The following is a 26,138-nucleotide window of genomic DNA, read 5'->3' on the forward strand; positions in this document are numbered from 1 at the left end:
AACAAAACAACAAAAGGAAAAAAAAATCATACAAGGGTGAAAAAAAAAAAAAAAAAAAGAGTACTGTTGATCCTCTCTGCCAGAAGGGCAAGGTTGCTAACATTACACTGGGGGGGGGGGTAATACAGGTTACATATTTATGAGGAAAAAAATGTCATTGAGACCAGTCCAGCAGGACTAAATAGTTAAAGGGCTGATGCAAAAAGTCAAGTCTGAAAGAGTATGAAAAAAAAGGAGAGCATTTTCCTCTTTCCACAAAAGTAATGAAAAGAGCAGATTATAGCAACTTTCTGAATGGAACAAACCCCTCTTTCTTCTCTCAGCCTTAGCTCTGCCAGCTCACTCCTGGAAGCAGCAATAGCAAGTTGGCTGAGAGGAACAAAAGCAGCTGTGATCCAGGAACACGAGCCAGTGCCTCTGGGTTCAGGTGTCAGCAGCACCCTGGCTTCAACATACATTGCTAAGACACCATCCCAAGGCAGAAAGTGTAGATTTAAATGCTTTTGGTGAGGATTTTAAAGGGATATTGCATTATCGATGTAGTTTATGGTAGTAACAGCTCCACCTATTAAACCACAGTTTGCTTATGTCTGGAAATCCAGACAAGAAGGTATGGGCTAACCTTTAAAAGACAAGAAGTAGTAACAGGAATTGAAGTAGATTTAAAGTTCTTGATCTACTACCCATCAGAGAGCTTCTGTTACAGATAGAATTACTTCCTCTGATTCCACAGGACTTAATGATTGTTCATATTTGCCATTTACAAGCAGTTTAATGTTGCCTACCTAAGCGTATCACCAACAGCACATTAAGAAACTAATCAATGGGTAAGCCATTAGCAAACCTCCAGCCCTAATTCTCAGACAGAAAGAAAGGTGCAAATAACCCTGTGCTCCTACAAGAAACATTGCTCCCCACTCCAACAATGGGAATGACAACCTCTGCTCCAGCCAGTCATTGCTTGTAAGAGATGAAAATGAGAAACGCATTGGCTTCCTAGAATAGATCACAATGCACATGTTGTCTCTCACCCCAGACTCATTTCCTTTCCATGCATTCCATCCTGATTAATTAAAGACCACAGTATACAGCCCTGGGAAGCTGGAAGCAGCTGCCAGGAATATTGAAAGCACCAAGTAGCTGTCAAGTCAGCAGATCTGGGCCTCCAAGTGTTCCTCCACCCTGCTGTGCTGGGTAAACTCTGTGCTGCACTGCCAGGAATCCAGAGCATGCAACCCAGGAGCTCACCCAACCCTTCCCCAAAGGGTCCCAGCAGGTTCACATGAGGATTTGAAGTTCACAGCTGCAGAGCAGGAGCATGGAGCTGCTGGTTTGGTATCAAGAGGACATGCTTCTGAAGTACAGAAGCAGGGTTGATAAAACTAGACTCACTTGCATTGCCTGCTAATATCATTTTAGCTGGGGCTTGAGTTGGGATAGAAGTAGCCCACTGATCAGCTTCACTCGTTCACAGGAAGTAAAAAGCCCAAGGAGGAGCTACCCCCATATTGGTTTTACCCATCCTTTCCCCCAGCCCCCATAATCAAAGAACAGAGGCAGTATCATGCTGAACATCCACAGAAGTGTCCCTGAATAGTACAGAGCAGATGTAAGTCTGTAAGCAATTCATCATCGATACAGGTAATCTCAAAAAAACCTGGTGATATAGCTAATTGCAGTTAATTTTAGGTAAATTAGTTAATGTAGTTAAAATTACAATTAATTTTAAGAAAGAATCTGACCACTATTGAGAAACAGCAAGAAGCAGCAGCAAAGCTAGGTAAGTTGAGTGTTCCCCACAAGTGGTTTGTGTGGATCAAGATTCATAATTCCATTCATGACATTAACACAACCCACATCACACTTCTCCTGTCATTTGGTCTGTTTTATAGTGTGGTTCTGTACAAGTCCTGGGACAAGTGAGAGCTCATGCTAAGAAGGAACATTTTTCTCCCCCTATCACAGCTCCCATCAGGTAGATGCCCACAACACATGCAAGCCCTTAGAAATCAGCCCAGTGGTGCCAGGTCACAACTCATCCCATCAGATCCCATTATAACCCCAGATTGCCTCAGGGAAAGCTGCATCAGTGCCCTTGTAAGATTTGTTTGCTGCATTGCAAACACTCACATGGGTGCAATGTGTTGCAGAGGCTGAGCCAGGTATAGTACACCCAGCCTGATTGCTCCATGAATTTTTTTTTTTTTTTTGAAAAGCAATAAGAGAAAAGCCAGAGTCATTAACATCAGACACCATCTACCAGGAGCTGCAACCAGGAAATGTTTAACTCTTCGAATAACCCAGGATGCTGAATAGCAGACTGCAACATCTGTTTTCTGGACAGCCTGAGAGTTTCTTGCAAGTGCTGACCCTATCACTCCCAGACCAGACATTTCTGACAATGTTCATGGCAAGAAAACTTTAGGTTTCCTTTCAAACACCCACAGGGGAGGTGTTGAAGGGTCAGCTGGGAGCCCTGTGAAACCCCATGGCAGCACTCCAGACACATCCTAGTGCTACCCTCTGGTGTTCCCCAGCCTTTCCTGTTAACACTATTCCTCTGGGACTCTGTCCTTGTTCCTGTCCTGGTTTCATATCTTCTTTTGCATCGCTCCCATCTCTATAGGTCTGACAATTGCCCTGCTCAAGACATAGGTTTATTTCCAAAGACACAGAATTTATTAAAGCCCAGTGGCATAAGAGCACAGAGTGGACAAAACGGCATCAGTGTAAGCACTCTGTCTTTCTTGTGCATGTGATTTTACCATCAAGCCCTACCTCTACTGACCCAAGAAAGCCTCTAGACATGCACTGGGGGGCACCAAAAGTTATAAAGGTCGTAGTGCTGCTAACAGACAGGTCCTGGCATTCTCAGATGCCCCAGCACAACATCACCACTCGCTCTACTAAGAATGCTCTGGGTACAGGAATCTGGAAGAGCCCTCACCCAAAACACGGAGCAGTTTGTTTGCATATTTACTTTACTCGTGTCACCCTTTCAAGGCATCACTGGAGCCTGAAACATCCACAGAATCAAAAAGAACTCACCTAGGAATGTCACCTAACAAATCCCTTCTTCTCCCATGGCTTACTGCCCATCCTCTGCTCTGATGGGGAGCAGCTTACAAGCATCCAGAAGCTGGCAGAGCCCAGGTTTTGACCCTGAATTTTCTTCCATGGCTGCAAGACTTCAGATGTCTGGGTTAAGTCATCTGTGAGGTTTTCCAGCACTATGGTTTAAAAATAATGCTCAAGGAATCACATATCACATTTTTCTTTGATTGCACAGCATAGGCTCCATGCAAAGCACATCTGACAAGGCCTGGATGAGATCCTCACACTTTCACTTGTCTTGTAACAGTTGGTGCTTGCACAAGAGCTTTGACAGTTTTTCACCACATTGAGCACCAGGATCCAGGCCAATATGGAGCAATTCCATAAATTATGACATCCTGCTGCATGCTGGCTTCAATCAGCTATTCAAGCAGCACATTAACATCACTCAAGAAAAATCAGGGGGTTTGGTCTTTTTCTCAATATTACATTAGGTGATTCGGTGGGAGCTGCAAAATAAACCAGATTTGTACAACCAAGATGACAATTCCCAGTGCGTTGGCAGTAGTTTTACCACTGGACAGAATTAGCCCAATAAATACCAAAAAACTTGGCTACAAACTTCTTACCTTTTCCATTGGTAGAATAAGTTCAGCCTGGGCTGGAAGGGAACCCAAAGTGTTACCAGACAATCAGACCACAACTGAGACAGCTTCTAACCCCTTTCCATCAGCAGCTGGTGGAATTCTAATAAAACGTTGCCTGCCAATGACTAGGTGGAGGCACTGCTCACTGCCAGGGGCACCTTTCCAACCAGATTTGACTTACTTCAGAACCTACCTCACAGTTCTGACTTCGGGGTGGCTGTAGTAATATTTGCAGTTTCACCTTGCTCTTTCAGAGTTACAGTTGTTTTCCCACTCATTTCTTCAGAGATCCTTGTCAGTGAATAGCTCTCTAGCTTCTCTCTGGAGGCAAAGGAGAAAGAAGCAATAAGCTCATGCTCTTCAACATGGAAAACCCAGCATTTTGCATGGGCAAAGGTTCTCTAAAATGCCATATAGAAGTCCCGTATTTGTTTCTTGGTTGTTTCTGTCAAGAAGACATACTCGGTAACAGGGATATAAAATATTGACTATCCCATATCACACAGCAAATTGAGCCTCAGCATGGTGAATCACCCACAAAGCTGATGGCAAGATGTCAGCTAACTGCCCCACATTTATAACAGTAAGCCTCATCTTGGAACACTATTTTCTGTCATCTTCTACATGTGTTCAAGCATAACAGTTTATTATCTCCAAGCTTCACATAGCTGCGTTCCTATAACACAGATGTAACCACTGTATTTGGTACACAGACACATAACAGCACATAATAGTCACCTTCCCACGTCTAATGACAAGCAAACTACTCTCAACAGCCCCACAGTGAGAATTAGCCCAAGAAGATGGTATAATTGCTTCTTGCTATCTGTGTGGCACAGAAAGCAGAGCTTGGATTTCTCCCACTTCATTGAAGTGCCTGGGGTAGGAGCAGCATTATCTGTCACTGTTAGAGAAGATTCAGCAGTAGGACCTTCCTGACTAAGAATGGGCTGTGTTGCCTTCAGAAGTGCCCCTTGCTCTCCTGCTCACAGCAAAGCAGCTCAGAGGTGACCAAACTGCTAAGCTGATCTTCATACTTTAAGCCCCTCAAAGCAATGGAGGAGGAACTTCTGCCCACATCACACGTTGCAGTCTGCCCAGAGGCACCTGGAGACTCCAAACCCACACACACACAGAAACTGAGGATGCAAATCTAAAATCCCATCTTTGCACATCTCTGCAGTCCTTTAAGGGGGTTCTCTGGTCTGATAAGCCACAGCCTCATTATTGCAGCAAATCCACACAGGCTTCTGGCTAAAAAAATCCTCCTGTACTTGCAGTTCCTCTGCATTAGCATCGCCTCACTTCCAGCAGCCTCTAGGCACAAATGCCTAACACACCAAACATTTCCATTTCTTGCCAGGCTTTCAGTGCCATACAAAGGCCTTTCGAGGTCTATTATCTTTTACTACAGTTTCCTTACCAGTCCTGATTGCTCAGCCTTCATTTGTAAATGCTTTTTCATCTCATCACACCGTAGTAGGTGCATTCGACCAACTCAGTTCATACTGAGAATTGATACACCTGAGAGCTTCACCATCTGGATTTACACCACAATTTCATGAGTCAAGACTTCATCTACAGAACAGTGGGTACCCAGCTCTGGAACAGCATCATCTTGACTGAAAGAGCCTCTAAAGAAAGGTGTCTCTCCTTCTTTTGACCATAGAGGGAGCTGACTTTTCAGTGTTAGCCTCTGGAAAAAAAAAAAAAAAAACACAAAACCACAAAAAAAAAAAAAAAAAAAACCACCTACCGAAAAGCAACACATCAAAACAATCCAAGTCCCAACATACAGCTCAGAAATTTTACTGGTCTCACTCCCCAGCACAATACCCAGACCTCACACAGAGAGGAAGAAGGCAATGTGGATTAAATAATTAATGCCCCTGGATATTGTTTTCCCCCAGCCTACAGGGGATCATAGAGGAAAAAAGCACCTCCTTAAATATGATTGATTGCTCTATGCTGGCAAAACAAGAGAAATGAGGCAGGAATATTCTCCATTGTTCTTCTGGGGTTTTGTCAAACACCAAAGCTCCTGCATTTCAACGAATGATAAATTGCTTTTAAGAAGTGATTTTTATGTCAGAGAGGCATGTTATTATTGATTACTCTAATCTCACACTGGAAAAGAGTCTTCATACCCTACTGTTTTTTAAACCACCCTGAAAGTCTAGAGGTTGCTGTCTAACAAGCTAAGTTGGATCTTCCCTGTCAATCTTATCAACTCTCATTTCATTGTAAAAATTTAAATAAAATGCAGCAAGCTTTGGCCTAACGCAGCACCACTATCACAGCTCTTCCAAAGAGAGAAATGAGATTCTTCAGCTGTACTTGAGGCTTGGCAAGCATCATATGAATTCTAAGCAAGTTCTGGCTTTCACAGAGCTGCATCCAACACCATATTTGATGGGTAACAAGATGTGTCAGAGCCAGGAAAACTTCCACAATTGCTTTTTGTTTGAGGAATACCAGTTTAAATACCAGTAAGAGACCCTCTGGGACCACCCCCTACTTGGTTCTCTGTCCTCACTCTGCAAAACAAGGTGATGCTTTTGTTGACAGCAGAGATGAGGAGCAACTGAAAGGTGACCCCAGCATGAGCTCCTCTGGCCACTTTGGAGTCTGTTCACAGAGCCTGCTCTGGTACCTGCCCAGCAAGACACAATGTCTGGCTTCCCACAATATGGTTAGCAAAGTAATTTAGTAGTTACATCCCAGCATATAAACAGAGACATCACTGATGATACCATGGAAGCTGGAAAAATTAATGGCCAAGTAGGACTTCAATGTGCACTGACAAAAAACCTTGTATGCTTCTGTGAGCAGCATCTCTGTATTAAGTCTCAGATACCAGATGCCATGAAATGACTCCCAGCACTTGCAGAAAGACAACCAGCAAGCAGAGGAGCTCCCAGCATCTCTCACTCAAGTGTAATCTGCTCCCTTGGCATTAATCAGAGTAAGGAGTGACCACCAGAGTGGGGAAAGTTGCATGATTTTCTAAAAATTTTCTAAAATTTGTCATTGTGTCATCAAAAAAAAAACAAAAAAACAAAAAAACCCTAACAAACTCTTCAGCTTGGACAGAACAAGGCTCTTGACTTCCTGAATGTCAAGGGACCTCAGCTCAGGAAACCAACTGATTACAAGAATAAAGCACCTAAATGCTGAAAACTAGCCACTGCATTTGAACAGAAGCAGCAGCAGAATCGAGGCTTTTCTATAGTGTTTCTCACAAAACACCATTAAAATTATATGTTGTGCATATATTATTTTACAAGAAAAGGAGAAATGGTAAAATATCAATTATGCCAGTGATGCTCTGGTCTATTTATGTTCTCTTAAATTCTTTTCACTTGAAGCATCTCTAAAAATCCTGTTGCTTACATTGAACTTAACCAGAACCCTGTCTGCAGACTGGTGATGATCTACCACTCAACCTGCAAGCAAGAAGAGAGTTCATCTCCTCTGCCATTATACAGCTACATCCTAAAATAATGAGTGTCAGCTCATAGCCTTTTTTTGTTTGTTTTGGGGGGCTTTTTGTGTTGTTGTTGTTTTGTTGGGTTTTTTGTTTTAATTTCACTGCATGAAAAGCTGCTGGGGAGGCTCATGCCTTAGGCACCTCGGTGGTATTTCATATCTACACCACACAGCTCTCAATCTGTGCCTTTTCCTCAGTGTTGCTGGGCTCAGCTCAGCCCAGACACATTTCATAAGGGGATCAGCCCTTTATTGACCAAAGGACACATTGTCCATCAGCATCAGGTGGATGCCCACACTTTGCAGTGCAGATTTATCCTCAATGGACCATTTTCCAAAGTAAATCAAGTGCCTTAATTTCACTGAATCCAAGTTGCATAAAATGGCTTTTAAAGCAACCTGTCTTAATACACTACATTTTTAAACAGCTAGTGGGTAACATTTCTTCCCTCCCTGTAAATGTTATTCTTTGACCCTTGGAGAAAAGTATTAAAGCAGCATAGCAAAGATCTTGTTAAGCAGCAGCTTACTAAATCAAGAATTCAAATCAATAGCATAGGCATAGCCTGACTTAAAAACCTATTTTAAAACTAAATTAAAAAGCAGTTGCATTGCCAATTGACAAGATTAGAAAGGTTTCCCTAGCAATTGTTGAGATTACAAACTAATGAACCATGCAGAGAGAAGATGGAGCACAGGAGGCCAGGAAAGGGAAATGTATGTTCATTTGCACTGTTGGTTTTTAACAAATATGGTCACGTCTCAAGGACTTGCAGAAAGCATTGTAAACTTAACAAAGAAAAAGTTTCCTGGATATTTTTCATTTCAGCTAATGCTAAGGAAGCTGAAGTCTTAAACAAGAGCAGCAGGAGGAGATTAAAATAACTGCAAGAGTAGTGGCTTGAACAAAAGGAGTAGGACAGGCTCCTTAAAGCCAGATCTTCATCCATAGCTCCCAGAAGGTAAAAAGCAAGCATACAGCAGAACCCTAACTTGGGAAGCAGTCTCCAGGTCAGCTGGTTATCAAGGGTCTATATAGGGATAGAGCAGAGGTCTGGAAAACAACTTGAGAAGCAGCAAGAGAGGATTGCAGCCAAGAAACCTTCAAATTCCTCCTATAAAGAAGAGAAATGACTTTCCAGGTCAGCTGGGGCTAGGGTTCAAAGCAGTAAGGTGAAATTGCAGCAAGATGAGGCATCTCCATAGCAGTAAAGCCCTGGGACAAATTCTATACAGAAACTGAGAAAACTCCCATCAGCAGAGGTTCTTTACAAAGAGGTCAGACATTCATTCATCACACCAGAGGCAGGCACAGGGAGATGGGCCAGGCAACCTCCTGAAGTTAATCCCAGCCCTGATTCCCCCGAGTCACATAAAATACCAATATGCATTAACACAGTGAAGTCTTCCCTTCAGCTTGTCAGACCCAGGGAGACATAAATCCAGCTCCTACCACCTCACTGTGCTGAGGCTCTCCCATCTATTGAGCCACCCCAAGATGCAGATATGGTGAACAACCAACAACTCAGGGGTTATTTCACATTTCAGGCAGGAGAAGTGGGGAATACATAAAAGAGGGAGGATTTTCTGCTGCCCTGAGGAGTGCATCCTAGCAACCTCCACACAATGAAGCACAAAGCACACAGATAGTGCCATGCAAAGGAAGGGTTTGCAGGCCTCCCAGCAGAGCTGGTGCTGAGCAGCTCTTTTCAGACATCTCATAACAAACTCTGCACTGGTGTGAAGTGTTAGGGGTATAACAAACTCTTTAACTGCTTTTCTCTATGCAGGCAGGACAATCTACATTTTTTTCCTAAAAGAGCAAGCTGGGAAGAGAGAGGCTCTGGCTGTCAGAGCCAACTTATGTATCTTCAAAAAGGCTGGCCTGAGACCAAATATAGGACAGAATCACAAATAGCTTCAAACGTTTTGAAGCCCAATATTAACTACTGCCACCTGAGTGCGTTTGAGTTTCTTTCACTTGCCTCTGAATATCATTTGCTTTTTAAATAAGTAACACAGGCACAGTCAGATACTTTGGTGCCCTTGCTTGCAGAGCAGGCAATGACGGACTCTGCAGGAATAGGTATCACCACCTAAGCTGTTTGTCCTGCAGAACAAAATAAACCTGCACAGGGTTGCTTCTGAAATGTCTTTGCATTTCTATGATGAACCCCAGTGGCAGAGTTTGACCTCAGGTCCATAATATACCTGGCCCAACAAGAAACTATTGCCCAGCAAAGAGCCCAGGATACATCCCACCTACCTCAGAGAGCAGTGCAGGGAGAAGCAGGAGGAGTATGCGGAGGTTTTTGTAACAGTGAGAGGAGCTCCTTGGAGGATCCATAGCCCCATGCAGTGCAGGGGGATGAGCCAGGGTGACCAGGTACAGGCAGTCTCCTCACCAACAAGGTCTGTCTGGAAGCAACCGAGGCAGTGTCCTCATAAAAGGCTCCATCAGCACTCTCCAGCATGGCAGGGGCATGAAGCAGCTTTGGGCCCATCCAGGAACAAGAGATAAGGGACAGACAGGGAAGGCACCAATGCTACAGCCCTGAATGAAGAGAACAGGTAACCTGGAAGCTGAGCTTAAATATGCTCCTGGGCCCATGGGTGTGGGTCAAGGTCCCAGGTGAGGCTCCTTGAGGCTGTTAAGGCTCATTAGTACCCTCAGCTTTGCATTGGACACACGTGGGCCCATGGTTCCTTCCAGCCAGAATGCCTCCTATGACCCCAGCACACCTGGATCTTACCTGCACCTCTCCATCCAGCAGCTGCTGAAAGGAAGGGTCTCTCTGTGTGGAAGTCTCTCATAGCTCTAATAAAGTGCTGCATACCTTCAGAAGAGAGCAGCAGGTCCCAGGGAGCTCCAAAATGCTGAAGAAGATCCTTCTTCAAAGTTTCTCCATGATTTCCCATGGAGGAGTCACCTCCAGTGTGGAGGAGAGAGGCAATGCCTGGTTCAGATTAGAGGTGCAATAGGTCAGGGACTGGGGATGGATAATTTAGCTTCTCCACTAGATACTTGAGCACTGGTCTTTAAAGAATTGTTTTGACCTTTGTAGGATGGCAGCTCAGCTGCTGCAAAAACAAAGAATCCATCAGGTGCTCACCCTGTGGGAGGCCGTAAAAGCAAAAGGAGGGGGGGGGAGGCTACCAGGTTCTCTTCTCCACCTGGTAACTTTTCCTGCCTGTCTGAGCTGAAATGACTCTGAACCACAGGCCTTGTCAGATTTCAGGGGTGTCACTTGTCTCCCCTCTTGGAAAGGGCTCTTTTACTAACAGGTGATGGTCCACTACCTTCTGTTAGCAACAGGGGCCATGTAGACCTGGTTGAGACCTTCTGTGTCACCTGCATGTTTCCCAATCAAGTACAATTACCATGGAAATTAAATGAGGTACACCACCATTAAATTTCACCCTGCCCCTAGCTTGGTTTTCTGCAAGCAACCTGATTAGAAGCATTCCAATTAAATGAAGCAAGGTGGACCAAAATTCAGAGAAGGTCCTGTCCTGCCTGTTCACCACCCCACTCCTCACACCAGCCAGAAGAAGCTGCCCCATCACTTTTTTAAGCCCTTTTTTTTTTTTTTTTTTTTTTTTTTTTTTTTTTAATGGGGGATATGGGGTGTGATTTCAGGAATTCCAAGATATGTTGGGAATCTCCTTGCTAACGGGAGGCTTAAAAGATCACCTTGCTCAGGATGAATTCTGCTCCCCAACCCAGCCTTTGAGCTTTCCCCTCCCAAATGTTGCATCCATGCAATTCCTATCCCTTTCTATGTACAAACCCATAGCCTCTGGAGCACTGCAAGCCCCTCCCCTGCAGTGCTGGAAATCTGCCCTCACCACTAAATGCCAGTGCCTCCAGCAACAAAAGCGAAGGGACCTGACCCAAACTGAGAAGAGGTTTGGCACAACCATTTTCTCCTCCTTGAATCACAAGCCCAGTCCTGCCTCAGCACACAACTGAGCTGACACAGTCCTGACTCAGACACCCTGGAGAAGCACAACAGTGGAGATGAATCAGGATTTGTCACTGTCTGCAGAAGAAAGGCAAGGAGGACCATGGCAAAAGACCATGGAGAAGCTGGAAGGAGAGACCTCTGCAAATGGAGAATGAAGCACGACAGTGCTGTCCTCTCCTGCCAGCAGCTGGATCTTGTGGTAGGGAAAAGAGAGTGATTGGGATGCTGGACAATGGGAGCTGAGGTGGCTGTGGCAGCTTCTGGTACATAGTAGAAAAGATGATTGGCATCAGGTGGGAGGTAAAGCTGTTAGAGGTTATTATATCCCATCATCTACCATTTTTCACAGAGCTAAACAGCATTTCACCTGCTTATCCTGGCACTGCTGAGTGTCTTCCAAGAAAGCCATGCTCCTGGCTTTAAGGTTGCCAGGGGATAGACCATACCCTGATTTCCTCAGCAATTTTCTCCAAAGCAAATCATCCTTGCTGCTCAGGAAATGTGCTGCAGCAGTCACTGACTCCCTCAGAAGAATGACTCTTCCCCTGCAACCTTTGCTCTTTTCCATTGGGTCACCCTCTAGAGATTTACCCCCAGGGCCTGTTATGTTCTCTTGTTATCTCCTACCTCCCCCTTTATCACACCTATCTGAATATTTTAACAGATGGAGTTTTCTTCACTGGATTTCAGGTCTTTTCTAATAATTCCTGAATAATAAGAGAGTGGAGTGTACGTGTAACAAAACATCACATGCAAGAAATGGAAAAGGAACAAAGCCCTTAGGTATGCTTCCCTTCCCTCCTCCCATCCACGCCAAGGTGATCAGCTGCTGGAAAGAGAGCTGGAAACTCCCCAGTCAGCTGAGTTCTGCACTGGGAAATACCCAAGATGAGGCAGTCCCTTTCCCAGTTCAGACTCCTGTACAGTAGCTTCCAGCGGTATTCCAGGTATTCCTCTGGGTAAGGAGTGTTGGGAGTCTCCTTATTCCCACTCAATGTCTTCTATTACAATCTGTGCTTGATAATCCCCTGAAAACACCCACAGGTCAGGGCTGGCAGCCTATAGGCATCAGTGCAACAGTCCCCATTGCCACTGTCCTGGTTTCATCTAGGCAAGTTCAGACTCTGGATGACCACCCTTTGCCAAAGTCCATCCTGATATCACACCTGGGTGGTGAGGTCCTGCCTGGGACACTGGGGCACGGTGACACTGACCCTCTCTGATCTGTTCTCCTGCCCCATGAGTTTCACAGCTGCAGCATCAGGTCCTGCAGCCTGACTCTCCTGTGGCAATTTGCAGAGCATCGAGCACTGGCAACCAGGATTTGACACTGCAATTCCAGCTCTAAAGCTTGCTTACAGGCCATTTCCAAGGGAATCTAGAACAAGGCAGCAACACAGTGCCCAAAGAAGAACGTGAGATGATGGAGAAGTATCCTTGACAGTGCTACATTAATTTAATTTTTAGAAGAGGTTTCTCTGGCTAGCACCAGGAATATAAAACATCTGATTTCATCAGCTTTACTCTTTCACAGCTTATCTCAGGGGCAGAAGCAAGAACTGGATCTGGAGGAAGAGAAACCAGGTGAAAACAGGCATTGAAACTCTCCACAAATCCCAGCCTCCCACCCAGCACTAGCAAACCCAGAGAAGTTTTCTCTCTGGGCAGAGAAGTTGTCACAGTGACTGGCAATGCCACATGTCAGAAAGCAGGATTCATTTCAGAGTTACACATCAAAGTCTGAGAGAGGTATTAAATTCTCTACATAATTGATGGAGTTAAATAAATACCATCAGAGGGAGATTAGTGTCACTGTAAGGCAGTGCCCAAGGGGCACATAGCATCCTCCAAAGACACCTCTCTCTTTTCACTGCCTTTAGAAGGGCCTGGGATGGTTGGTGTAGTGTAGAGATGTGATTTAGGAAACCAGAGATAAATCCCATACCTGGTGACTTTCCCTGCCCATTGCTATTTTGCCATGAAGATAGGATTATAACAGGAGATCAAGAAATGACAGCAAGACACCATAGTCCTGGAAGGACTCAGCAACCAAACCTGCCAAAATTCAGTTTCAGTTTTAAGGGCTTTTCACAAGCTATTTCAGTTTGCCTTTCCTCTCCAGGCTGCAAGCAGTCTGGAACTTTGTTTTGGGGACTTAGGCCCTCAACAGCCACTTTGCTCTTGGAAATACTTAATTTTTCCCCACCGTGGCTAAAGTTTTCTGTGTTCATCTGGACTTCCATCCCATCCCCAGTGTGCTCTGCTCACTCAGTGCACAGTGGCAGAGCAGAAGTCCCCCGTGTCCATGCATCCCAAGAGGAGAAGCTGATACAGGCAGACTCTCCCAGCTAATGGTGTCACACCTTGTGGGGTACATCTTGAGCAGCCAACTCAAGGATAGCACTTAATGATCATCATTGAGAAGGAAATTATTGAATTTAATCACATATGGTCCAACCATAACCTAACTCTACCACCTGTTAACCTAACTGTACCAAGTCCAGTGTTTAAGCCATGTTCCTAAGCACCACATCTGTATGTCTTTTAAACACACCCAGGGATGGTGATTTAACCACCAACCAGCAAGAAAGACAATAATAAAGAAAAAGCTTCCAACAAAATAGGGGGTGTTTTTCCATAAAGATCATCAAAGGACCAAGTATAGGAAACCTGTATCTAGACTTCCCCCAGGTAGCTCCCAGGTGGTGGATCTGCCTTGCTTTCCAAGTAGTGGCCTGAAATCCCAGGCCAGATGCAGAGCTGGGATGTGCCCATGAAAATAAGGTAACATCAAATCCACTGGGCTTTGGTCCCACTACAAAATGCAGATCTCTTCCATAATGACCTTACTGTCTCTTAGACCTCTGTACAAGAAGGGTGAGACATTCTCCCACCCCCACCTCCAAACAGACTTCACAGGACCCTAAGCTACATCATCACATTGTAGGGATTTTGGTCCTTTGCCTTTAGGAAACAATTTAACTCAGCAATCAGAAAGTTCATGCATGGGGAAAAAAAAATGCACAGTGGGTGGTCTGCGTGGGCACAGCCAGGCCCTAAACTCTTTCCCACGCTGATTTTGGGGGGCCATCCCCTTCACAGTCCTGGCCCATCAATGGGCTCTCCCCATCCCCCTCCAGCCTAGCCCTTTAAGTAACTTGAGCCTCTGGGCTGCAGATCCCAGTCTCTAAACTAAAAGGATGGAAAAACCATGTTTCCCCCTTCTCCCTTCAGACTCTTTTCTTGTAAAAACAACTATTTCTTACCCTTTCCCTTCTGGTGGGAAGAGATGGCTCCCCAAGGGACAGAGAAGCTTTCAGAGCATCGCCCTCCCCTATAGCAAGGTAAAATGGCAATTTCTTCCCCCACCCCCCAACCCCAGCTCCGTTTTTTCTGCAGCTTTTCACCCCTCACCCGCTGCTCTTTGGCAAATCCTCAGCTGATTTTCAAACCCTCCCTGGCTGCTGGGGGTTGGTGCAGAAGTTTAATTATTTGCTTTTCCTCCGGTGCGTAAGGCGGGGTAGAGGGAGCAGATTGGGCCCCATCGCCTGACGCTGCAAATCTTGCCCACTTTTGTTGTGGAGCCCCTCTCCCACCCCCTTCCTTCCCCAGCTCCCACCCAGCTCCCAGAGCCCACCATGAATCTCCAGGCAGTTTCAGGATACATTTGCCTGCTTTGCTTTTCCTTCCTAAACACGACAAAAGGTAAGAGGCTTCGGGCTGCATCGGGGCTGGGGACACAACAGTGGTGCCCAGAGGTCCTGAGAGGTGGGATGCTCATCCCAGCACACAAAGAGCCTCCTGGGGCATCCCAGTCAGAGCATCTCCCAAGGCAGGGAAATTTGGTCTGGTTGTGAGGAAAATCAGAGAGCTGAAGCTTGTTAAACTGCATGCAGTGCAGAAATATAAACTTTTCAATCTGCCTCATGGAGGAAAGCCCTGGGGAGGGAGCTGGATTTCAGTTGATTCCTTTCATTTGTTGCTGTAACAAGAAGTAGCAAAACTATAAAACATTTCAGAAGCCCAGCAAATGTGTCAGATTGACAGAACAGCTTCAAATGGCTTAAAAAAAAGAGATTAGAGTGGTTATGTCATGGCAAAAGTGACCCTCCCCCCTACAGTCATATTTTTATATGAACAAGAGAAGAGAATCCAAATAAGTATATAAATATAGATATATAATTCTAATAAATAATTCTAGATATATATATATATATATATATATGGGGCAGCTTTAGCTTAAAACTCTTTGGTTTAATCTTATATATATATATATATATATATATATATATATAAGATATATATATATATATATATATATATAAGATTAAACCAAAGAGTTTTAAGCTAAAGCTGCCCCATCAGCTTGATTTTGCCCTATCACAAAGGGGACAGCAGGACTGAGATGTGTAACCACAGACCTTCAACATGTGCATCTTTCCTCAGGGGACTTGCAGCGACTTTCTTTCCAGCCAGGAACCCTGTATCAGTACCACTATTCCTTGGACATCCAGCTGGACCATATGTCCCTGCCATCCCTGCAGGGAGCCTGGCTGCAGGCTGAGGCCTTGGTCCAGCTTCACCAGCTCTGGAAGGATCAAACTGGGGAAGAATTGCTCCAGATGCAGGTACCCGAGTTGGTAAAGTCATGGCAGGTGGGGACTCCTCACCTCCTCCCCTTTGTAGTCCAAGCCACCGGAAAAGTTAATTCTGTGACCAAAAGACCATCTCCTGCATGTCAAATGTATAATGGGCTTAGAGCTGATGTCTTTGGTCACTGTTTTCTTGTATGTCATAGATCTCTGACCTGAAAGCCCAACAGAAGCCAGAAGAGCAGAAGAGGCAGGATGGGGCTGGAGGTCCCCCTGCAGAGATTGTGCTGAGCCAGGAGGCACAGGCAGAGCTCCAGCAGCCAGTGTTCATCTCCTGGAACAATGGAAAGGTCAGCTGGACATCTGGGCTTGCTCCTTCCCTACAAAGAGCATTCCTGCTTGTATCGCAAATTTTCCCAGCTACAAAGCCCATGTAACTCCTGCCCCACCTCTGCTTTCATAACAGATCACAAGGAATGGGACAGGGTGGAAAATGCAATGTCCAGATGCAGCCCCATCCTCCAAAGGAGCTTCAGGCTCTTGTGTTGAAAGGTCGTAACTATGGGACACAAGCCCCTATCTGACCTTCTTCTCTAAGGTCTGGCAAAACCACAGGCAGAGAAAAAGAAGGGAAATTTTTGTGGGTATGCAGCCACAAAGCTGTTGAGGTGTAGGGTCCTCCTTGTGAAAAAATACTTGGATGTCTATAGGGCATTACTTAGATTGCAGGGGAGACACCTCTCAAGCAGGGACCCCAGCAGCATCCCTGCAGTGACACCACCTCTTGCTTTCGCAGGTCAAAGCCTTCTATGGGAACGAAGCAGAAAGCATTCTGATCTCAAATATGAAGAGAGGCATCCTCAGTCTGCTCCAGCTCCAGCTCCACGCTGGCACCACTGTGGAGGTAGGTGCCAGAGACAGGGACAAATCCTGCCCAAAAAGAAGGAACTGTGCTGCAGCAGCCCCAAAGCACAGCCAAAATACAGGAGAAACCTCATGGGCTTTGCTAATCTAGCTGACCTTGAGCTGTGAGTGAAGATGACTATTGCAATTACAGAAGGTTTAAAATAAAATACCTTGTAGATTATTTTCAGAGATAGGCACTCTTACAAAGTCACCATCTTTCCCTGGACAGTTGGAAAAATAGAGAAAAAACTCTTTCTGCCAAGTGAGATTTGTTTTCCCATCCAGACAGCAAATGGGAGGGAGATACCTCCCCTCTAAGTTCAGCTGATGCTGGAGTGGCCTGTAAATAACCCCAAAACCAAATATGCAGACACAAAGACGATGCTGATGGTGTTAGCCTGACTTTGCAAAACAAATTTCCTGCTCAGGTGGACTTGGAGCTTATCATGCCCTCAAAAGCAACCCACTTTCCAGCTTTTTGATTATTTTTCTACTGATTAATTTGTCCTTTGTGGCTGCTCTCTACACAGATCATTTTATTTGGGCTTGATCAAAGCCAGTCACACTTACCCTGAACCCCACTTGTGTTTCAGGAGGATGTCTCTGGGAGCTGCCAGGTCACGTACACTGTGTCCAACCAGTCCATCATAAAGACAAAAGATCTCCTCAGCTGCACAAAGCCAGAGCCCGGATTCACCTCTGTAAACAAGGCAAGTCCTTTGCCCTCCCTGTGGTGGGCTCAACTTATGTCAAGTATATCAGGGCTCTCCCCACAATCTTCCAGCAGGAGGGCTTTGAGTCCTGCTCCCAACTGGCTCCATCCTTCTGCACCAGCCTGGGGTGGGACTTAGACCCACACCCAAAGAGGGATGCTGGTGCTTGGGAGGGAGCATATGGTTTCCAGGTGGGAAGGATAAGAAAATATGTCCTGGCTCAACCCATCCCCAGCCTTGTCATCACTTGTGACCTGTCAGCAAATCCTTCTGGAGAAGGTGTAGATACAGAAATGTTTTCTGGCTCTCAGTCTCATCAGGTTGAGGCAGCTCTCTGGACCTCTTCTGTATTTGCATGGTTAAAAACCTTTCTATTAAAAAAAGTCACATTATTGTTACTGCTAATGCCATTTGCTGTGAAAAACCCTCACCTCACACAAGGTTCAGCATCCTCTGCTCCCTCTGGTGGCTCTTTCCAGCTGTGGAAAGCTGAGCCTGGGTGACACAACCTGGCCATGAGAGACACAGTCCGCGTGGTGTCCCCACAGCAGCCACTGCGGAGAGCCTGCCCGTGCTGCTACCTGCTCCAGCAGCTGGGCTCTCCTTGCCTGCCTTTTGCAAGAGAAGTGGATGGAGAAGTGGATGACTTTGTGGACTGGGAAGTGCTGTTGCTGCTAATACAGAGGATGAAAATCTGGAGAGAGAAGATGAGGCAAAAAGTTGTGGTTTTTTCTCCTTTCTTTCCTTTTTCAAGATTTTTGGAGTCGAGTGGCAGCCCACCAGCAGAAGCCAGTACATAGTGCAAGACAACCTCCTCCAGTCAGTGCTAGCAGAGGAAAGCCACATGCTGGCTCTAGCCCTAAAGGCCACCACTGGAGTCAAAATCAGTTCCAGGTGAGTGATGTCCCCAGCTCAGGCAGCCCAGCGTGGGTTGAGCATGGATCTCATGGAGCTTAAGTGTTGGCTGTTCTCCTGCTGGCACAGCCTGGTGCAGCAGTGAGGAAGACAGGGTCTAGCTGCCAGGCATGGCGTGGGGAGAATACCAGACACCTTGTGACAGCTTCCCCCTGCTTCTGCAAACTTTCCTGATTTCAGCCAACCTTTAGGCCAGGGAGAGTGTAGACAACTAAGTGCTACCTGATGACTTCTTCTTGCTCCACAGGCAGCAGCTCCAGCTAGTGTCTCCTCTGATGCCCAGCCTGACAGAGGTGACTGGACAAAGCCTGGAGGATGCTCTGGCTGGCATGAAGGGACAACACCATCCCCTGAGCATGGCCAGCCTGCCCTTCAGGAGAGTCTGCACCCACTGCCCATCGGTCAGCGATGTTATTTACCCCCAAAACTCACCATCTGGGTACCTGGGTGGGCAGGAGAAGGCTGCAGGATTCAAGGCTAATCCAAGGGGGTGCAGCTGTTGAGGCAGGACGTGGCCCTGGAGGAGCTGTAGAGCAGCAACCTAACCTGTTGCCACTCCTAAATACCCATGGTAGGAGGACCCCTCTGCCTCCATTCCTCTCCTTTCCAAACACAACTGTGTTTCCATGATGGGAAGGAAGTGACCTGGTGCTCAGCAGGCACACGCAGTTGGGTTAAGATCACCACAGGCCTGAGATCAGGAAGTTATTTCCACTGCAGGTCAGGCTGGCAAGGAGAAATGAGGAGTTATTTCTTCCTCCTTGAATTCCTCCAGCTTTTCACCTGGGAAATCTGGAATTGCAACAACTTCCAGGCACAAGTCCCTAGGGGGGTGGGAGGCTGCAGTAGATGCCTGCAGTCAATCACATGAGCCCTATGGATCACTCCCACTCTGAAATATTTCCCAAATATAAACATTATCCCATGATAATTGGGGTAAAAGAGGCTAATTCCCATCTAACAAACCCCATCTTTGCAGCTGAGAGCCTACCTGAAGGCTTTTAACAGCCCAAGAATCAAAGCAGATGTCTCAAAGGCAGCAACCACGTGGCAGTTCCAGAGGTTTATCCAGATGCTGCGCAGAGCAAAGAAGAGTCATGTTCTGCAGCTGCTGAGGAAAGCACCCGAGGAGATAATGTGAGAACCCCTGAAGCTATCTTACCAAAACTGGCTTGCTATGCATGCAGAGCCCTGGCATATAGGGACATATAGGGTCATTCCTGGCCTGGGCAACTAGGGTTCTGTGGTGCTGGTCCATACACCATCCCTGTTCCAGGCATTCTTCTCAACTAGTGCAAATCTACTCTGCTTTTTCTTAATGCCCATTCTGTACAAACACTTCATGGCTGCTTTTTTTTTGCTTTTTTTTTTTTTCCCTACCTCTGGCCTTCAGAACACAACAAACCATCCAGCAAGGCCTTCTGTCAAATATCATTGGAGGGCTGTTATTTACAGACCATCCACCCGTGGCTGTAGCATCCATCCCTTGTCAGTGTAAGCACTGGGGCCATGTTCCTCTCTGCAGTGGAACACATTGAAGGGATGAGTTCAGAGCTCAACCCAACCTTCTAGGTACTATTTAATTTGAAGCTATCTGAGAGTTAAAGCAAGATGTAAAAAAGGAAAACAGAAAAGGGGATGAAGAGCTGCTGCATAGGGCAGCCTTGTTTCTTCTCCAGCTCTAAAAAGTCATGGCACTGACAGCCTTTCTCCTCTCCAGTCCCTTTGTTGTGGAAGCAGCGGTGGCTGCACAGTCAGTGGGATCCTTGGCAGCTCTCTCAGACTTCCTGGATTTCAGCAAAGAGCCCAAATTCCTGCTGGAAAAATTTCTCTATGCAGCAGCTTTCTCTCCCAGGCCTTCAGGAGAACTTCTCCGCCTGGTGTTAGTAAGTAGACATTCTTCTTCCTCCTTGAAAGCCCTGAGTCCACTATAGATCTTTCCCCTGTTTCAGCCAGGAGGGAACAGCAAGTATGTTTTCCTGAAAAAAAGGAAAATATGTTTCTGCAGAAATATATTTTCCATCTTACGGGATTATTATATGTGCTTGTAATGGGACACTGGCAATGGGAGTAGATGCTCCTCAGAGCAAAAGTACTCAGCAAAAAGTGCTTTATGTCAGTGCATTACAGCTAACAAGTGTTTAATTAAAAGCCACTGTGAAAAAATAGCACTTTATCCAATTAAACCATACATTGCCTCCTTCAAAGCAGGTAAAAACTAGTTTTTCCTTACCTTTTTGAGATAATAAATAAAACCTATTTGCATTTCTCTTCCCCCCCCCCCCCCCCCCCTTTTTTTTTTTTTTTTTTTTCCCTGTTGCTCCTTTCCTGGTGCCCAGGACAAGCTGGATGGAAAGCAGCTGGCCCCAGAGATCTGGGAAACAGGGATAGTTGCTGTGGGCTCTCTGGTGGGCAAGCTGTGCCAGCAGAAGTTGTGCGAGTTGCAGGTGGGTCCTCTTCAAACCCTCATGCTTGGATTTTTTGGAACCCCATCTCCTTTGTGGGTGCCCAAAATATTTCCCCTCCCTCTCCTCATTCTTCTTCTCTTCTACAAACCTGAGCAGGAGGTGGTGCATGGAGTGGAAACCATCCTTGGAGGGCTAAGGAGTGCCAAGGAGGAGTCTGAGGTAGTCATTTACCTGCTGGCCCTGGGGAATGCAGTGCTCCCTGAAACCATCCCCACCCTCCTGGACCATGCTGAAGAGGGTCCCCCCACCATTGCTACTGCAGCCATCTCTGCCCTGAAACGATTCTCCACTCAGCACATCTCCAGCAAGGTAGGAAATGAAGCTGCCAAGGTTTGGTTCTTCCCTTCCCATCCAAAGCCAAGCTATAAGGCTGCAATTGGAGCCACCATTTTAATTTCCCTCCTGCATCAGGTGAAACAAGCTATGAGGAGGATTTTCCACCAGAATAGGAAGAGTTACGAGAAAACGTGTCGCCTGGCTGCTGTGGAAATCCTCCTTGATAATGATCCTTTGCCCATGGACATCATCAACATCCTGCTGGCCTCCAATGAGCTGGAGATGGAAATGGCAACATTTCTGCTGCTAAAGATCCAGACCAGTCTGCGTGTCGACCACCATCCGGCAAGGTATGGCTGGAGGGGAAAGTCACATATTGCTTTTTCTCTCCTCCTCCCCACTCCAGCTGTGGCTTTTGATCCAACTGTGGCCTTTAAAGGGTGCTGAAACCACTTCTTAGAGCCAGCATTGGAAGTCCCAGCTGCAGGAGGAAGAAAACAGCAAGGCTGGTAATGTAGATGATGCCCAACCAGAGAAATCCCAGTGTCCCTCCTCATCCTGCCCTGCTGGAACATGACCCAGGCTCCTGGCTTTGGCAGAGACCTTGGAGCCAAATCTCTGGTTTGCAGGGCAGCACACAACATGTAACTGAGTTAATCTTCCTATTGGCACAAGAGGAATTTTTTTCATAGCTAAACAAAAGCTGCACAACAACATCAGACTGGTTTATCCTAATAAACCAGAGGAAAAATTCAGGGTAACCCACATCTGCTTGATTCCTTTTGTTGCTCACATTTCTTGGGGCAACTGAGAGAAATAGTTTGGAAATTTGTATTTCATCCTTTGCACAGATTTCTGTAGTGACCACTGGCATTTTCCCTCCCAGTGCTGACATACCCTTTCCCTCTTGCTTCCAGGAAAATAATGAAAGACATCTTGAGAGACCCACGGATAAATAATTACAACTTCTTCTCAAAAGCTGGCATCTCCTCCTCTTTCTCAGGACCTCTGACAGGTGACACAAGGGAGGACACTGATCCCATGCTCCCCGTGAATGGCTAAGGAGGTGCTGGAAGGCAAAAGTGGCTTTCAGAAGGGACCTCAGACTTAGAGAAATGCAACAAAATCTGGGTGTGAGGTTTCTGAGCATGTCTCCCAGCACCAGCTGTGGCTGGTTGCCATCACCTGAGATATATATGCACCTTTCTCCAACACCCCTACAGCAGAAGGGCTGGGCTACACACTTCTTCCCCATCCTCTAATTTGAAAGAGGACCTTCAGTTGGAGATGAAACCAGTGGTAGATTGTAACTGGAAGTTTCTGTGCTTTTGCCCAATAAGTCCAGATGTCAAGCTCTGTTCCTTAGGGATTCTTAATAAGCTCTTCAAAGAGGAGAATCCTTATCCTTTGATAAAACTCCTCAAACTTCAGAGAGACTGTGACAACAAAGGCTTGCTAAATATCACCTTAAATCTTCACCCCTTGGCTCTGGTTTCTGTCCCTCTTCAAAGTCTGGCCTCTGAAGCATTTATCTTTATCAGATATTTAATGGCTAACACCTGAGATCTGTGCAGGTCAGCCACCTTGACCATAGGTGGGACAGCACTACAGGAGGTGTTTGGGTTGGAAGGGATCTTTAAAGGCCACCTAGTCCAACCCTCCTGCAGTGAGCAGGGACATCTTCAACCAGATCACATTGCTCAGACTCCTGTCCAACCTGACCTTGAATGTCCTGGTTGGGGTATAAAAACTACTAAGGAGCCACAAGTTACCAAGGAGCTCTCAGGATCCTGCTTTGGGCTGTGTTCAGTGGCCTCCTTCTTGAAACCAGGCTGGACAAGCTCTTTTAAGAAACCTCCCTGTCCTGCCGAGCACCTACTTGGTGGCACCAGGCAGAGGCTTGCTGGGATCTCAACCTTGCACAAAACACGGGAGCTGATTTTTCCTGTCAGCCTTCATCCCCTGCTGCTCTTGAGTCATTCATGGTTCACCACCACTCAAGTGACTCCTTGAGAAAAAGAGACATGCCAGGGCATGCTGACAGGCATCTCTTTGCCTTTCAGTCACCCAGGACCTGACCTCCACTTTTGGGCTGGACTTGCTGTTTTTGGAGGGGGGCTTCCTGAGGAAGAGTGTCTCTGACTTCTCCCTGCTCAGCCATGGCCGATGGCTTCACACAGCTCAGGTGGGTTGCCAGGAGAGCAGCTGGGGGAATGTAGATGGAAGGGGTGGCAGTAACAACCCAACATGTCCCCTCATAGCCTCCTTGCTGTGTGTGACCTCACCTCCCCACCTGGTGTGCCCCATATCCAACACAAATAAGCAGACACAGCTCTTAATTCATCCCCCTCCATCACTGATGTGAAGCCAGACAGACTTGCTCTGCAGAAAGAACCTCCTGCCCCCACCCAAAAAAACCCTTGGGTTGTGTCCCCACTGCCATACAGTCATCAGGAATAATTTGGATGCCCCATCTAGCCCTCTCCACCACTATCCTCCTGCTCCAAAGGGAGCCTGTCCAAGGGTTGAACAAGCATAGAAACTTAAATAGATTTGCAAGGCATGAAATAAACTCCACAGCTTTGGTCCCTGCAGCTTATGTGTCTTCACATTGTGTTTTAGGTCACTCTTGAAGCCCAAGGGATGGAGTCAATGCTGGGAGAAAATGTCTTGGAAGGTGAAGAGGAGCCAGAGCTCATGGCGGGGATGTCTGCCATCTTCTTTGATGTTCAGTTGAGGCCCATCATCTTCTTCCAGGGATATACAGACTTAATGGCCAAGGTTCTGTTAAGTAGTGGAGAACCCACAAGCATGGTCAAAGGGAACCTCCTGCTGATGGACCATCACCAGGTATGGGATGGGGGGACTGGCATGCTGCCATGCCAAGTCCAAATGGATCCCAGTGCATTTTAAGTGTGTTATTCACAGTCTAAGAGTGAGGTGGCATTTCCAGAGGACTCTTAGGGTTGGTAAAAAAATGGAATGTTGGCTTTGCCATGGGACACAGGTGACTCAAATTCCTTCCACACAAGCCCAGCAGTGGGGTTGGGATAGACAGTCCCAGCAGCCACAAGTTACTGCCAGGATCAGCCACTTGGCCAGTAGCAGTGTCTGGTCACAGCAAGTTCTGCTTTCTTCATCTCCCAGGTCATCCCTCTACAGTCTGGCCTCCAAGTGGTCATCAAACTCCAAGGTGGGCTGGGGCTTGACATTTCAGCCAATATGGATGTGAACATTTGGGAGCAGGACTTGAAAACCAGCATCAATGCAAGGTCAGTGGGTAGGAAACTGCTTGGCTCTGAGGATGTGGTGTACCTGGGGGGCTCAGCACTCAGTATGAGATAAGCTCCATCTTAGGCTGGCTTTCCACAGCCCCTGCTCTTCTCCCACTGGGTCCAGACCCTCCTGATGGACACATTGAGTAGGGGTTTGGTTGGCATTAGTTATATATTCCTTTTCCACCACCAGACCTAAAATTAAGATGCTTATGGGGTTGTTTGGTGCCAGGGCATGTTGTCAGCACAAGGCCATTGCTTGGAGACCAGATCCAAGTGCTTCTGTCTCACAGGGGAAGCCTCACCATTGACTTCCAGGCAGAACTAGATGCTCCTTTCCTCCAAGCCACCGTCAGAAGTCAGATGGAGATGGAGACCTCAGTCCATTTTGACACCATGCTGAGATTTTCTGGCAGTCCAGTGCTCATGTGCCTGCAGCTGAAAGAAGAGCAGATTCCATACAGGTAAATCTGGACAGCCAGATACTGTTAAAACAACATGACAGGCTTGAGATAAAGGAGAACTTCTTGGGGAAAGGAGGGAGTTAGTGGTTATACACTTATTGATCATGGTGGATCAAAACCAGTAAAGAGGGGGTGAAGGACACCACAAGTTCATGGTGATGGGCATGAAAGCGTCATGCTTAGACCACCAGGAGAAGCCTTGACGGTGAATATGATGTTCTGGGAGGAGGATGTGGTCCACCACAGCCTCCTTGACCAGCTTGTTGTTTCCTTGCCCTACAGAGAAATCTTCACAGTTTCCAAGTCTGCTGGGAGCCAGAGCAGCACTGCTCGCAGAGGCAGGAAAGGCAACATGCCTGCCAGGGAGTTTGTCTTGCACCAAGCCAACTCCAGAGTCTGCAGCCTCCTGCTGACAGTGGGAAAATAGGGAAACCAGGGAGACTGGACAACTGCCTGCCCCTTGGGAGCTGCCAAGGGCCATTCCCAACTCCTTCACAACCATCTTTTGAAGAGAAAATTTATTCTTTTTTAATGCAACCAGAGAGACATTCATGCCAGAATAATCCTCGGGGAAGGAAGATAAAATGATGCATAACTTGTTGCAAATTATTGTCTGTTCTTTCCGCATTAAATCAAAGATGTCTGCATTGATTTGCATACAAAGACAACTCAGGTCCCTCACAACTTGATGCCATCTTCTTGTGCCTGGGGGGAATTCCCACTCTGCTGCCAGGAACATGGGTGATGCCATATGAGCTGGCAAAGCTGAAGCCAGGGAGGTGAACAGTTTGGATTTCTGTGGGGTCAGATTCACACTCAGAGCAAACTAACAAAAAACAAAACAAAACAAAACCACACAAAAAAAGGAACAAAGAAGAGGAATGGAACACAGAGAGCTTTCCCAAAAACTGGATAACTGAAGGCCAAGTTAGAACAGAGAAGTGAAGAGTGGAGTAAATGGCAAGACATCCTCCCAAAGACCATGGACCACCAGTCTGAATCCCTATTTCAAAATAGGGAGAATTGCATTGAAGATGGAACTGAAAAACATGGGAAAAGAAACTTGAAACCCGGTGGTTGCTGGGGAAGACTGGAAAGAGGTGAAGGAAGCTGAGCAGGGACTGGGTAAAGAAAAAGGAAAGAGACATTGGTGTCTCCAAGGCATTAAATCTTCCTATTACCGTTCTCATGGTGCTTATCCTCAGCAACTTCTTCCTGGTCTTGAATTTTTCTGCTTATTTTCCTCTCCAAGACAGTCAGGGCTGCAAGAAACATCCAAGGTCATAAAGAATCACAAGAGCACCAGCATTTTAGTGTTTGCAAAGAGGGGACTAGAAAGGTGACTGAAGATTATCAGGACTCCCTGCATGT

At 46.4% G+C, this 26,138-nt stretch overlaps 1 protein-coding gene across 1 annotated transcript; it reads left to right on the top strand.

The window, feature by feature from the left end:
- Nucleotides 1–14,532: 14,532 nt before the first annotated feature.
- On the top strand, nucleotides 14,533–25,414 carry LOC103531997 (microsomal triglyceride transfer protein). The gene is made up of 18 exons (XM_030453718.1): nucleotides 14,533–14,863; nucleotides 15,605–15,786; nucleotides 15,957–16,100; nucleotides 16,547–16,654; nucleotides 17,250–17,366; nucleotides 18,124–18,263; nucleotides 18,532–18,685; nucleotides 19,264–19,421; nucleotides 20,005–20,170; nucleotides 20,624–20,731; nucleotides 20,849–21,061; nucleotides 21,164–21,378; nucleotides 21,946–22,043; nucleotides 23,092–23,213; nucleotides 23,651–23,878; nucleotides 24,176–24,300; nucleotides 24,597–24,767; nucleotides 25,050–25,414. Exons 1-18 carry the CDS (start codon nucleotides 14,797–14,799, stop codon nucleotides 25,192–25,194), a joined length of 2,661 nt encoding a protein of 886 aa, XP_030309578.1. The 5' UTR covers nucleotides 14,533–14,796; the 3' UTR covers nucleotides 25,195–25,414.
- Nucleotides 25,415–26,138: the final 724 nt, after the last annotated feature.

Source organism: Calypte anna, chromosome 6, assembly GCF_003957555.1.
Source record: "Calypte anna isolate BGI_N300 chromosome 6, bCalAnn1_v1.p, whole genome shotgun sequence".
In the NCBI taxonomy this organism is placed as follows: domain Eukaryota; kingdom Metazoa; phylum Chordata; class Aves; order Apodiformes; family Trochilidae; genus Calypte; species Calypte anna.

What these genes read in the sequence shown, in the direction of transcription:
- LOC103531997 (XM_030453718.1), top strand. Translation starts at nt 14,797, where the DNA reads ATGAATCTCCAGGCAGTTTCAGGATACATTTGCCTGCTTTGCTTTTCC. An exon ending in CTTCCTAAACACGACAAAAG is followed by an intron (nt 14,864 to 15,604) that starts GTAAGAGGCTTC and finishes ATCTTTCCTCAG; the next exon opens with GGGACTTGCAGCGACTTTCT. An exon ending in TGCTGATGGACCATCACCAG is followed by an intron (nt 23,879 to 24,175) that starts GTATGGGATGGG and finishes TTCATCTCCCAG; the next exon opens with GTCATCCCTCTACAGTCTGG.